Below are 15,316 nucleotides of genomic sequence, written 5' to 3'. Positions count from 1 at the left end.
TCAAACACTAAGGACTGAGTTTTTAGTAGGAGGAAGTAGCCACTGGTGTCAAGTTTGTCAAATACAATAAGAACCAATAAGAACCCATTGGATCTGACAATGAACATTTGACCTTGACCAATCAGAGTTGCTGCTGCCAGGTTGGGGGTGGGAAGAAAGTGGTAGAAGAAATATAAAGAGACAGCAAATGTACACAATTCATTCTTGAAGAATGTGGAGGAGAAAGTAGATAATAGATGGAGGTCAGGAGAGGCTTTTTTTGTATAGTTGAATATACTTGAGCATTTGACTGCTGTTATGGGTTGAATTGTGTCCTCCAAAATCCTGTATGTTGAAGTGCTAATCCCCAGTACCTGAGAATGTGACCCTATTAGGCACTGTTATTGGTTAAGAGGTGGTTGTGCTGGAGTAGGGTGGGCCCCCACACCAAGGTGACTGCTGTCCTTATAAGGGGAAATTGGGAGACAGACATGCACACAGAGAGAACACGAAGGTAGAGATGGGAGGGGAGGGGCAAACCACTGAAGCTAAGTGAGAGGCACGGAACAATTCTCCCTCAGAAGGAACCAACCCTGCCCACACCTTCATTTTAGACTTCTACCCTCCAGAACTGTGAGACAATAAATTTCTGTTGTTTAAGCCACCCAGTTTCTAGAACTTTGTTATTGCAGCCCTAGGGAACTAATACAACTGCTAATGGCACTTTTCATTTTCCATATTAATAAGGCAGGAAGTAGAGGGCAGGCTCAGGCTGAGTAATTCACGGGATGTTTCATAAAGGGACAGGGTCAGGTATAAAGGTGTGGGCAGGGTATAAGGAAGCTATGAGGTACCTGCTGTGCCCATCTCCAGACCTCAGTGGTCAAGGGAGGGAGCAGACCTACCTGAAATGGGTGACAGAGCAGCTGTGTGGAAGGGCCCAAGACAGAAGTATGTCCGGAGCCCCAGTCGTTCTTGGGGATCTGCCAGAGCCACATCTGAGGGCACACGTGCATATAGGGCACAGTTCTCCCTCCCTCTGGTCTCCTGCTGATTCTACCCATCAGCCAAGCCAACCTGAGGCTTGTGGGCAAGATTGCTGATTGATGCAGCACCCACCGGTCCACCTCAAAGGAGAAAGGGGTAGAAAGGAAAAGTGAGAGGCAAACGGAAACCCAGTTCACCTGTTCACATTTTGATGGAACCACTTAGCTATATTACATATTCCAATGTTTAAACTTTTAAAAAGCTAATAATCATTGAGAGGGAGAGGCTGCAGTTACAAGCAGCATACTGTGTAAGGCCCCCTCCAGGAGGGAAGTAGGCTATTTCATGGCACCGGTATTCTTTCTCTTATTTATATTTGTCATTGTTTATTTCTGCTTCACCTAATGCATGCTGGGTTCTCAGCACATTTGAACTACTGAATAAATTAATATTTTTAGTGTCTCTTTTTCTTCTTTCATCTTTGGAAATAACCATTGAGAAGGACTTTTTCTACTCACTAACCTCTTGACTGTTTGAAGTGATTGAGGTGTATCTCTCCTCCTAGGATAACTTTGAGATAGATGCCAGTGACCACAAGGAAAACAGGTCTGGTTTAAAGTACAGGCTCATAAGAGGCAGGAAGTGACTCCAAGAGAAGCTTCTGTTTATAATACTATCGGTAAGTATCATTTCTTTTATCTATGACTATAAACATCTAACTAAACTACAAAAACTATATTATCTAAGCTAATAGATGATGACATGCTATCATTTTATATGCTTCTATACTAGTTAGCCAATGCTTTATTTCAAATAGAATCTTAATTCATTACAGAAGTTAGCATAATAATCATTGATAAAAATAACGTCTTTTATAATGAAGGTCGATGTTCACACATTCATAGCAGTTCACCTTTGGTTTTTGCAACCTGGATAATGTTGTAATTCCACAAAGTATCACCAACTATGTGATAGTCTTTTGAGTCATTGGGTTGGTTTTTCCAAGTGAAATTAAGGATTTGTTTTGTGACAATATCCACCTCAGAAGTCTCAGCTTCTCACACCATAATTAGGGCAACACTCCATTGGTTACCTACTTCTTAAAACAGAAGAACCAGCCCTGGCCGGTTTGGCTCAGTGGATGGAGCATCGGCCTGTGGACTCAAGGGTCCCAGGTTCGATTCTGGTCAAGGGCATATACCTTGGTTGCAGGCACATCCCCAGTGGGGAGTGTGCAGGAGGCAACTGATCGATGTTTCTCTCTCGTCGATGTTTCTGGCTCTCTGTCCCTCTCCCTTCCTCTCTGTGAAAAATCAATAAAATATATTTTTTTAAAAAAACTTTTAAAAAAACCAAAAAAAACCCAGAAGAACCAAATTTGGATGTCAGTCTAATGACTAAAATATTCATGTGAATAGCTGCACACTGCATTATTTATCTGTAATGGAAATAAAAACAGATGTAATAAAACACAGAAATATTCATAATGGAAGAAGGCTGCCCCCTGATAAATCATTTGAGCAAAATCAGAATTGAGCTTTGACCCAATTTCTCTGTTGCATGAATGATGGGATTAAAAGGAGGAGACAGACCAGGCCTCAGAGAACATCAGTGATGGCAAATGAAGAAACCAGGTGAGTCAGAGAAATGACTGTGCTAGGCTGTCAGGTTGCCCAGAAAAGCCGAATTCAGAATCTTTCTAGCTGGAGATATTTGAGAGCTGGACGGCTTATGAGAAGAAAACTGAGGAAGCAATGAGAAAAAGCCAAAGATAGCTAAGAACTTTAATTTTTTTAAATTAAAGCCTGGCCAGTGTGGCATAGTGGCTGAGCATTGACCCATGAACCAGGAGGTCAGGGTTCAATTCAGGTGAGGGCACATGCCTGGGTTGCAGGCTTGATCCCCAGGTAGGGGGTGTGCAGGAGGCAGTCAATCAATGACTCTCTCTCATCATTGATGTTTCTCTCTCTCCCTCTCCCTCACTCTCTGAAATCAATAAAAATGTATTTTTAAAATAATAATAATAAATTTTTAAAATAAAATTTAAATTAAAAAGCAACAGGCAAAATGGAAGTGTGGCATACTCCATGGTCCAACCTGTCTTACCTATCTTAGGCTTTTTCTCATTGCTTCCTCAGTTTCCAAAATGTACTTTCATGAATGGTCCTACTAATTCTAACTTTTTAAAAAGTCACAACCACGTGCTGCAACACACAGGAATCTTTCTTTCATTTTGGGGACAGAAATTCCTTTAAAGTCTCCTTGTCATGGGAACTGTGGGAGCGCCGGGTTCACCCAGGCCTGGGCTTTCCTCCCTTGTTGCCACTTGCACAGTCGATGCACTCTTAGTTACAAAGCACCAGACGGCTGCTGCCTTCAGTCAATCCATTTAGCCGAAGGCCTCTGATTTGTTCACATTTACTACAACACATACAGAGGGCTGGAGGATTTTTTTTTTTTTTTTTTACTATTGATCTGGTGCTTTAAGAGGGGAAAAAATCTCCTTGGCTGTCTAAACACTATTGATCCCTGCTTGGGAGTCACAGCAGAAGTGTAGAAAGGGCGTGGATGAATTGAAATTTCATTTCCGACAACTTGTTCCTGTTATTTTTACCCTTTTGGACGGGGAGAAACACGTTACTGCGGCTTCAGTCAATGTGGTCGATAGCTCCACTGAGAAACTCAACACGGCTTCTGCCAGAGGTTTGGCAATGAGACATGATGTTGGATTTAGAGTATATGAAACGGAGGGATGCTGGTGGAAAGCATGAGGTCTTCATGTCAATCGGAAGCAGCGCAAATGGCTGTGGAGAAAAGGACTGTGGAGACTAATGACACTCCCCTGGGAGAAAGGTCATGCAAGAAGCTTCACGCTTCGGGCTCGTGGCTGCCTTTCTGTACCAACCAGAGGGGAGGTCCTCTAACCAGTGCTAAATTTCAGGCCTCAAAGAAGAGCATTGTGTGGAACTGTTAGAAGAAGTGGCTTTCTGATTGTCCAGAAAGGACCAATGCAGACACCGGAGCTGTAGACCCTTGGGGAATTAGGGCACACCACTGGGTGTTCCAGGGCACACATCTGCAGCCAGTGGCCTCAGGAAGCACCCCACCCCTAAGCACACTGAGTAGATGTGGTTTGGTGCCAACAGCACCAGCTTTGTTCTGACTTTTATTAGATGTTCAAAGAATCCAGGAGAGAACCAGGCTCCCTCTTCCTAATGGCAACATCTGGCATTCATGTAGCCGTGCACCTTTGATCCTTAAGGATACCAAAGCACTTTACAACCTGCTGGAGTGCTAATGGCCATCGCAGCGGTCTTACAGGACATGTGGCCAAACATTCCCCATCCTGGTGCTCGGCAGTGTGCACAGCAGTTCTCCATTCTGGAAGGAAAGATTCCATTTGCATCCCAAACACCCCTTTGGTTTGTCTTTATTTTTGCAAAGTTTATTTAGTACTGCCCGGGCCTTTTTTTTTTAACTGAAAGTCCTTCCTAATCATTCTTAATAAACAGCGCTTTGTTTACATTTCCAATTATTTTATGGACCCATTTCTGCCCCATCCCCACCCCTCCCATTCCAGAGAAAGATGGAAATGTTCTCCCCGGGGAGCCAAGAATCTGCATTGCGGATAAGATTGCAAATTCAGACACAATAAACAGAATTAAGAAAAACTGAACTGGCATTTGACAGAAATTGTAAAATGACACTCAGAAATGTTGCTCTTGTGGAAATTACTGATATTAAAATATAAATCAGTGTCTTGTGTTTCCCGTAGCACCAGGGGCTCTATTAGGTTATGCTGTTTGATTGCTGAGCTGAACCTAGGAGACTTGGCAGTTCAGTGCTGAAGTTTTCCCAAAGTATTTAACCCTTATCCTGCTGGAAACATGGAACCAAGACAAATGCCAGCTGATCATATCACCTCCAAAAGGCCTTGGCTCATTCACTGAACCCTTTGAAACCTGGAAGAAGGTGGAGGGAGCTCACATAGAGAACAAGGAGGAAGAAATTTGAAAGCTTTTTTTATCAAAACAAGACTCTTCTTGCATAGTACCAAGAAGAAGGCAGCCAAGGCAACTCAAGGAACCGATTCTCAGATTTTTTTTATGAATTATAATGGAATAACAGTAACTGTATAGGGGATAAACTCAGTAGACACCAGCATAACCAAGTGACCAAGGTTAGGATCATTGATAATAAGATACAAACAATGAGGAAACTGGAGAAAGGATATATAGGAACTCTCTGTTGTATTTTTACAACTTTTCTGGAAATTTAAAAGTATTTCAGAAAGGTCTGTATGTTCCTGTTTTTTCACCAGAGAAGACCCTGCTTACTTTGTGGGGGACAAAGAAAATCACAAATAACCAGAATAATGGCAGATACTGTTGTGGTAAAAGACATATAGGTAAAGTGTTGTGGGAATGTGAGGAGTTACCTAGCTGGCAGGGTTACTGTAAGGATTAGCTATGAAATTTTATGTTTAAAACAGTGCCTGATATATAGTAATTGTGCCATGCAAGCTTTTGGAAATTAATTAAAACATTCCATAACTCTGGAAATTAAAATTGGAGAGAAGATGACAGAAATGGCCATTGAGTTGGGCCTTGAAGGTATGTGATATTTGAGCAGGCAGAAAGCAGATATGTCATTGAAAAGGAAAGAGAAAGAAAGAAAGAAAGAAAAGAAAAGAAAAGAAAAGAAAGAAAGAAAGAAAGAAAGAAAGAAAGAAAGAAAGAAAGAAGAAAAGAAAGAAAGAGGGAGGGAGGAAGTAAAGAGAGAAAGGGAGGAAGGAAGGAAGGAAGGAAGGAAGGAAGGAAGGAAGGAAGGAAGGAAGGAAGGAAGGAAGGAAGAAAGATATTGAGCAGTCAGGTGGGAGAATGTATAGTAGAAGCAGCTGGTGGAGGTGCTAGAAATGAGATGTGAGTTATAGGGAGGTCTCTCTGAGAGGAACATAAATAAGGGTATTTTGTTCATTTGCATTAGATTCAACTGCATGAAAAATATCCAAAATAACAGTGACTTATGACATAAATTGCTCTCTGTGATTAGGACTAGCATGGTGGTTCCATACCATCAGGGACCTAAGTTCCTTCTGTCTCTTTGAGTATCTCCTCATGTTCCAAATGGTTTCTGGAGCACCAGCCATTAAATCAGCATTCCAAACATTTCTTCTTACAGCTCATTGGTTAAAACTTATAATCATCCCCAACTACAAGAGAGGCTGAGATCAGTAGTCTTCTTGATGAGTACATGGACACCACAGTAAAATTAGGGTGCTCTTACTAAGGAAGATAAAAAATATGGATATTGAAAAAGGCAACTGAAAACCTCTGTGAAAAGTACCAAAGGAGATAGCCACAGAGAGAGATTTTTACCTGCGACAGTGGGTCTGATAAACCCTGGAATTCCTTCTCTTATTCCTCCTGGACCCTCTTTTTTCTTTTCCATTCCAAAACTCCTGAAAAGACCGATCAGCCCTACTTCCTCTCCTGAAGAGCCTCAGTCCTGGAGTTGGACTATGACCCAGATAGTGATCTTGGTGTCAGGTTATTGTTCACTAAATTATGGTGCAGAATTCCCAGACCCTGAAAAAACCATCTCCAGCATCATCTCCTCCTACCGTCTTCCCCCAGTAGATATGCCCTATATGATCAGGGATTTTTCTCTTGTAGAACTGGGTTTGGATTCAAAGAGATAGACTCTCTTCATGCCAGACCTCTGTACACTATGCCTTCATCCATGCATTCAGGGTAAAAATTATTTATTAAGGAAGAAGCATCCATGTTCATTCATGGTGCTCACATATTTTAAAATAGGGGAAACACTGAACATCCTTTCATCATTTCAATAATAAAGAAACCTAGGATTCATCAAACATTTTCATTGGAAGGAGATAGTACATTGGAGAAAAATCTAAAACTCGGTAAGAGTAAAGGAAAGATTTAGGACTCAGTGTAGGTAAATCTGTTTGTTTATTTTGATTAACCCCCAAGGATAGCTTTAAGTTTAAACTGAATGGCATCTCTCTCCATGAAAACATAGAAAAAATGTTTTAGATGAAAAAAAGTGATCTTGGGTATTCTTCCATCCAGGTGATGAAGGAAAAGGAACAGACAGTGTTGCTCCAAGACCAGTAGGCCATCTGTGTACCCAGGGAGTGACCAGTTCCTTGGAGAGAGAGGCAGCATCAGCAACCTGTGATTAGGGCCTTTGTGTAATCTAATGTGGGCCGATGGTGCATGAAGTACTAACATGTGTTTCCCATCCTGCCCGCTCAACCTGTATTTCATTGAACTTGTTCACTTGAACCCTTTTTTCCTTCCTCTCCCCAAAACTAAACAAAGACTCTCTGAGTTAAGAAAGAAGAGTTTTTTCCGGGAGTTCCGCAAGATGGCGGCATAGGTAAACACCGGAGACTGCTGCCGCAAACAACCACTTCAAAAATACAACTAAAAGACGGAACGGACATCACCCAGAACCACAGGAAGGCTGGCTGAGGAGAGACTCTTCAACTAGAAGGAAAAATAACAGCACACCGAGGCTCAGAGGAGGCGCAGTGTGGAAAAAACTCAGGTGCGGAGGTGCGCGCGCAAAGCGGGCTGGTGGCTGAGAGCGCGGTTGTCGTTTTCGGTCAGGGGGGAGTCTCAGACTCTGAGCTCCAGATACGGGCGAATCGCTGGGGACTCGGACCCAAACGGGAGAAGCGGGAGTGTCTGGCATCAGTTGGAAGGCAGCTTTCCCTCCGAGGTTTGCAGCGGTTCCGGGGGTTCTGAGAAGCAGAGCCTCTGGGAACAGGACTGAGGGCACCATAACGCTGGAGCACCAGCCATTAAATCAGCATTCCAAACATTTCTTCTTACAGCTCATTGGTTAAAACTTATAATCATCCCCAACTACCAGAGAGGCTGAGATCAGTAGTCTTCTTGATGAGTACATGGACACCACAGTAAAATTAGGGTGCTCTTACTAAGGAAGATAAAAAATATGGATATTGAAAAAGGCAACTGAAAACCTCTGTGAAAAGTACCAAAGGAGATAGCCACAGAGAGAGATTTTTACCTGCGACAGTGGGTCTGATAAACCCTGGAATTCCTTCTCTTATTCCTCCTGGACCCTCTTTTTTCTTTTCCATTCCAAAACTCCTGAAAAGACCGATCAGCCCTACTTCCTCTCCTGAAGAGCCTCAGTCCTGGAGTTGGACTATGACCCAGATAGTGATCTTGGTGTCAGGTTATTGTTCACTAAATTATGGTGCAGAATTCCCAGACCCTGAAAAAACCATCTCCAGCATCATCTCCTCCTACTGTCTTCCCCCAGTAGATATGCCCTATATGATCAGGGATTTTTCTCTTGTAGAACTGGGTTTGGATTCAAAGAGATAGACTCTCTTCATGCCAGACCTCTGTACACTATGCCTTCATCCATGCATTCAGGGTAAAAATTATTTATTAAGGAAGAAGCATCCATGTTCATTCATGGTGCTCACATATTTTAAAATAGGGGAAACACTGAACATCCTTTCATCATTTCAATAATAAAGAAACCTAGGATTCATCAAACATTTTCATTGGAAGGAGATAGTACATTGGAGAAAAATCTAAAACTCGGTAAGAGTAAAGGAAAGATTTAGGACTCAGTGTAGGTAAATCTGTTTGTTTATTTTGATTAACCCCCAAGGATAGCTTTAAGTTTAAACTGAATGGCATCTCTCTCCATGAAAACATAGAAAAAATGTTTTAGATGAAAAAAAGTGATCTTGGGTATTCTTCCATCCAGGTGATGAAGGAAAAGGAACAGACAGTGTTGCTCCAAGACCAGTAGGCCATCTGTGTACCCAGGGAGTGACCAGTTCCTTGGAGAGAGAGGCAGCATCAGCAACCTGTGATTAGGGCCTTTGTGTAATCTAATGTGGGCCGATGGTGCATGAAGTACTAACATGTGTTTCCCATCCTGCCCGCTCAACCTGTATTTCATTGAACTTGTTCACTTGAACCCTTTTTTCCTTCCTCTCCCCAAAACTAAACAAAGACTCTCTGAGTTAAGAAAGAAGAAGCAGAGAATTTAAACATATGCAAGAGGATTAGACCCTGAGATCGAAGACATGGGCAAAAGTGGGGAACACAACAGAACTTCAGATTGGCTTAGCAATTTAGAGGCAGAAGGGACTTTTGATCAATACCAGGAATGAGGAGCAGAAAAGTGAGCAAGATCTTTGGATTCTATCCCCTTCTTAACACCTTTCCAGGCAAAACATAGAGTGATGTTAGGGAAGCTCTAAGAAGAGAGGGCCTGAGACCCATCTCACAGGTGTGTGTCTCTGTCTTTCTGCATTAGGATCATCCTTGAAGGACAAAAGAGGGCCACCAGATCCAAAGCCCGAAGTCTGAGGAAGATGCAGTATTTGTGGCCTGTTGACCAATACACAGACACCTTAGCACACTTCACCTGGGAGAGATGCCCATGGCCATGGACCAGAAGTCACCCTGATGCCAGGATCCAACCTAGGACCCCAGAACTTACACTCTGGAAAACCTTGAAGAGGTGAAGGGGATCATTTTTAACCTTAAAATGATGACGCTTTCTCAGAGATAACCAAGATTCTGTTCTCTGCCATTGGTGGAAATGGGGCTCATTAAAGAGTAATAGAAAAATAGTAACTTTTTCTTTGCACACCTGAGTTCATACCTGCTACACCAGTCACCCATGTGAGGTGCAGTGTTACTGTTTCTTGGAAATCTATAAGGTGCCCTTGAGTGTGGACTGAGGTCAACTTAGGAGGCACAAAACATTACTAGATGCTCTGACCAAGATTTTATTTTTACCGTAATTTTTTTTTCTGGACACAGCTGTCACCAAGGGAAGGCATACTGGAAAAGCAGACAGCGGAACTTTGGAATACAAGAAAGCAGTTCCCTGGGCAGATGCAGCAGAATTGAAGATGCTGATGGAGGAAAAGAGACATGAGGAAGTTAAGGTTTCAACAAAAATGCAGAAGACAGCAGCACAGAAGACATAGAATAAGGGTTTGAGGAGAGGAAAGACATTCAAGTCCTGGGCCCAGAGATCAGGTAGGGACCCCCTCTTTCTGTGATGAATTCTCTGCTGTACAAAATATTTGCCCAGTCACACTCCTCACAGAGCACTGTGAAGTTTCACGTGATCATTTTATAAAGCATTTGAGGCTCCCTCAATGCACTCTTCCTTATCCATCTGGCAAACATTACTGTCAAATGCTTCGAAAATTTATCATATAACCCTTCCATTTTATTTCATCATAAGCACTTCCAAATTGCCCACTGCTGTTGTTAATGACTCACAGGATTCCCATGTCTCTCTCATGGAGCACAATTTAACTCTGTCTTTTTCCTCTGACTTATTTTACTTAGGGAAGTCCAATATATTTCCATGCAAATATGAGAGCCCTGTGCCTTCTACTTTTCCTTCCAAATGCTCTTGGCCCTTGCAACTATAGCTGTGTAACTCCACAGTAGATGAAAGAGTCACAATTTGGACAAGATTGCATTTGATCTAAGAAGCATCTCCTGACTATCCAGTAGGTCTGCCTGGAGAAGAATAATTATTCTCAAGGATATATTTGTTTTCTTCCAATTTTATGTGATGCTTAGGCTGAGTTCATGGTTCTTTAGTAAGAAAGATGTCTGTCGAGGTAGAACATTGAATCAGTAAACCTTAGAGCTAGGAAAGAATTAACCATCATTTAGCACAGTCCCCCAGTTTGCAGAGCCACATGCAGAGGCTCAGAGAGATCAGTGCATTTTTTAATTAGATGCTAAACCAGGTTTAGAAGCTTGGTGGCCAGGAGCCCTGTTGGTGTCCTTATATGCCACACTATTTTTAATCTTCTCATTTACTAGTGCTGTGGATTAAATGTTTGTGTCCCCCCAAAATTCATGTGTTGAAACTTTAACCCCCAAGTTGAAGGGGAGACCTTTGGAAAGTGTTTAGGTCATGAGGGTGGGTCCTGCATGAATGAGATTAGTTCCATTATAAAACAGACCTCACAGAGCTTCCTTGTCCCTATCACCATGTGAAGTTACAGGGGGGGAGAAAAAAAAAAAAGCCCTGTTCAATGTTGCTCAGTGGTTAGAGTGTCGAAGATTCAATTCCCGGTCAAGGGCGCCTACCTGGGTTGTAGGTTCGATCCCTAGCCCCGGTCAGGTGTGTGGGGGAGGAAACCAATTGATATGTCTCTCTCACATCTATGTTTCTCTTTTCCTCCCTCCCTCCCTTCTACTATCTCGGAAAATCAATGGAAAAAATATCCTCTGATGAGGATTAACAACAACAAAAAAAACAGCCATCACGGAAGTGGGACTTCACCAGACACCAATCCTTTTCTTTTCTTCTTTCTTTTCTCTTCTTTTCTTTTCATTTTTTTTTAAGTCCTCAACCGAGGATATGTTTTCACTGATTTTATATGATTTTATAGAAAGGAAGTGGGTAGAGAGAGAAAGAGATATCGATGTGAGAGAGAAACATTGATCCGTTGCCTCCCGCACTCACCCCAACTGGGGATCAAACCCACAAACTAGATATATATGTGCTCTGACCTTGAATGATGATGCTCCAACCAATGAGCCACCTGGCCAGGGCTTCACCAGACATCAATTCTGCCAGTGGCTTGATCTTGGACTTCTCAGCCTTCAAACTATGAGAAACTTCTGTTGTTTATAAGCTACCCAGTCTGTGATAAATTGTGATAGCAGCCCAGTCACCTAAAATACCTTGTCATGTGTGATGTTCACCAATATTTCCTTTGGGGAATAAAGGAAGAAGTTAGACATGGCCATGTGACTTGTTTTGACCAATGAAATGGGAACAGAAGTGAAATGTGTCACTTCCACTTTAAGAATCTGTATGTGATTCACCAAGTTCCCTTTCTGCTGCCATGGCAACAGGCAACATACTAAATGATAAAGATTCTACCAGCTGAGGACAATGAAGAGCAGAACCCCAGCTGACTCATAAAGGACATGTAGCATGAATGAAAAATAAACCTTCATGGTTTTAAGCCACTGAGATTTGGCAGTTGTTACTGCAGCATCACTAGCCTCTCCCTGCTGGGTGAGCCTGAGCTACATCACCATTCCCATGATGCATCGCTATGCATGAAGACTTAAGAGGATAAACAATGCAGCACATCAGAATGCAACCTCATAAAACATTCCAAATTCCATGTCTCACCAGCATTCTTTCTTCCTCTTGGCTTATATTAGGGGTGGGGGATGTGGTTCATTACAAAGAATGAGTATTTTGATAGCTTCTCATTCTTGGAACTATTATGCAGGTAAGTGGCTGGTGGAAATTTCTTGTAGGCTTAGAGTTAAAAACAGAATTAATTCGATTATTTTATTAAGCTCAGTGCATTATGACCTCAAATGCATCATCCTGTCCTTACACCCATACATGAGCAAAAATCTTTGGCTTTCTTTGAGGCTTTTTATCTAGACGATCGAAGCACTTTATGTTTCCTAACTTTACAAGCACCAACATTATAGTAACTTGCTGCTTAAATCACATCTTAAGATATTTCCAAAATAATAGTTATAAATTAGTTCCTCATGGAGTAGTAAGGGGGCCTGTGTGACCTTGGGTAAGTCACTTAGCCTCTCTGGGCTTCCGTTTCCGCCTCTGTAAAATAGAGATAGTAATAGTATCTACCTCCCAGGGTTATCATGAGAATAAAGTTGGGTTGTGCACATTCTATCTGATTTTAATTAGTGCAGCCCTAACCTGTTTGGCTCAGTGGATAGAGCACCGGCCTGTGGACTCAAGGGTCCTGGGTTCGATTTCGGTCAAGGGCATGTACCTTGGTTGCGGGCACATCCCCAGTGGGGAGTGTGCAGGAGGCAGCTGATCGATGTTTCTCTCTCATCGATGTTTCTGGCTCTCTATCCCTCTCCCTTCCTCTCTGTAAAAAATCAATAAAATATATATTTTTAAAAATTAGTGCATAATATTAACTACATTTGAGCCACACAATACTTAGAAATCTAGGAAGTAAAATCCTTTCAGACCTTTTGCTTTCCAGGAAGGATAAATTTAGAAACTATTTAGTGATAGTTTTTTGGAAAAGATGTAAAACCATGGTCGTCTTCCTGGTGAAGGATTTAACTTTTGGAAACACAAACAGATGGGTAGACAAGTAAGTATTGCTAACAGTTTGGGAAATTTTTCTGAACTCCCTGCTGAGAGCACATATCCAGATGGGAAAGTCTTTAAAGGACTGGACTCATTTATAGTTTTTCCATCTTAAATCTTTATACTTTTCCAGGTTTATAACAAAGCTCAGAAAATGCTAAAACTTAAAGGAGAATTGAGAAGTGCCAAGGAAATGAAAGATGAGGTAAGGCTTCTAACGCCTATACATATATGAAGTTGAACCTTTGTTACAAGGAACTTCTTTTCAAGGTTCATAATTCAAAATGCCAGTATTAAGCACCCAGAAATATCACAGACAGGGGTGGGCAGTAGGGCACAGCATTTAAGAGTTCAGTCTTGAGCTGGGTGGGTCTGAGTGCACATCTAATTGCAGTATGGTATGGGGCATGCTGCATACCCTCTCAGAGCTTCCTTTGCCTTACCTAAAAAATATGAAGAGCCCGACCGGTGTGGCTCAGTGTTTGGGCATCGACCTTATGAATCAGGAGGTCATGGTTTGATTCCCAGTTGGGGCACATTCCAGGGTTGTGGGCTGGATCCCCAGCGGGAGGTGTGCAGAAGGCAACCAGTCAATAATTCTCTCTCATCATTGATGTCTCTATCTCTCTCTCTTCCTCTCCCTTCCTCTCTGAAATCAATAAAAATATACTTTTAAAAATATATGAAGAATGAGCACCTATTTCAGAGGCTTGCTCTAAGGATTAAGTAAAATATTGCTTGTAAAACTCTAGTGCTTGGGACAGAGAAAGCTCTTAAAAATATTAACTATTGTTGCCAACATTCTCTCTTTATCTAGAATGATATGGAAATGGAGTGTTCTGATTATTCTAATATTTTGGTCAAACTGTGTTTATGTATTCCCTGACTTGTTCCAGAAAGGATTTAAGGGATAAGTTCTGGCTAGTGTAGGGTTGTCCCACATGACATATGCTTTTTAACAGACCTCCTACCAAGAGGTGAGCAGCTTCTAAAAGCGGTGTTTCAGCTCCTTTCCTGCTGGATTACTAGAGGATAGCCGTACAGGATCTGCTGCGAGCTCTGCCGGAACAAGGATCTGGTATGGATTTTCTAGAAGGGCATTCCTTCATTCAGCTGATATCTTTGAAGCACCTTCAATGTGCCAGGCATTGTCCTAGGCGCAGCGGTTCTCAACCTGTGGGTCGCGACCCCTTTGGCGGTCGAACGACCCTTTCACAGGGGTCGCCTAAAACCATCCTGCATATCAGATATTTACATTACGATTCATAACAGCAACATTACAGTTATGAAGTAGCAACGAAAATCATTTTATGGTTGGGTCACAACATGAGGAACTGTATTTAAAGGGCCAGAAGGTTGAGAACCACTGTCCTAGGGGCTGGGGATGAAGCAGTGAACAGACAAAGATCCCTGTTCTCGTGGAGCTTACTTTCTAGGGAAATAATTTCTCCAAGGATATGATGGAAAAAAGTATATGGCAATTGCCCAAGTGCCAATCAAAGTTGCCACATATTCCATAGGTGGCTGACCTCTGCCATATGCCCTGTGTTTACTGAACTGTATACTTTATACAGTGAGCCAATTTTTAAAGAATTTAGAATACAATAAAATATACACTCATTCTTTACTATATGAACATAATTGATTCCAGAGTTTTTGCTCCCAGACAAAACCCTGGATAAGTGCCCATTAATTCCTATCATCAGTCACCAAAAACTGCAATATTTCTATAGATGGAACAATAAACTCAGGAAGCAAGTTAGGAGTAACACTAACAGTGTTTGAAATTACTGTGGATAACTATAAACTCTGTTGCTAACAAGGAAAATGTAAAAATTCCTGAAGCAATGTTTCATGGTTTTTTTTAAAACATAACTCTCACTGTAAACTTCTATATGTTGAATGGTAGTGGTGATTAAGACGACAAATTTGTTGAAAATTTGTCATTATCTTCAAAGAAGATCATTTCCCAAAACCGATGACCTTTATGGTGGTGTTAGTTGACCCCAAAATTACTCTGGAAACTTCCACCCAAGCTTTCTTGTTTTTTCAAGTGCCAAATGCCTGGGAATGCTGTCACCTTGAACATTCCTAATGCTCTTGGGATTTGAGAAGGCAACTGAATCACAAAGTTTCGGTTTAACATCAGGATCCCCGCCCCCCCCCCCAAAAAAAAGCATGAGAC

At 41.9% G+C, this 15,316-nt stretch overlaps 1 protein-coding gene across 1 annotated transcript in view; it reads left to right on the top strand.

Annotated features, from left to right (window-relative positions):
- The first annotated feature begins 12,201 nt into the window (after positions 1–12,201).
- PMFBP1 (polyamine modulated factor 1 binding protein 1) overlaps positions 12,202–15,316 on the top strand; it is a 47,049-nt gene continuing 43,934 nt past the window's right edge. The window contains exons 1-2 of the mRNA XM_014529187.1: positions 12,202–12,277; positions 13,265–13,336. Coding sequence (XP_014384673.1) covers positions 12,272–12,277; positions 13,265–13,336 — 78 coding nt within the window. The 5' untranslated portion in view covers positions 12,202–12,271. The remainder of the gene's footprint in view (positions 12,278–13,264; positions 13,337–15,316) is intronic.

Source organism: Myotis brandtii, unplaced genomic scaffold, assembly GCF_000412655.1.
Source record: "Myotis brandtii unplaced genomic scaffold, ASM41265v1 scaffold670, whole genome shotgun sequence".
Lineage (NCBI taxonomy): Eukaryota > Metazoa > Chordata > Mammalia > Chiroptera > Vespertilionidae > Myotis > Myotis brandtii.
The sequence above is the reverse complement of the archived record's forward strand: the minus strand, read 5'-3'. Positions and strand labels throughout refer to the sequence as shown.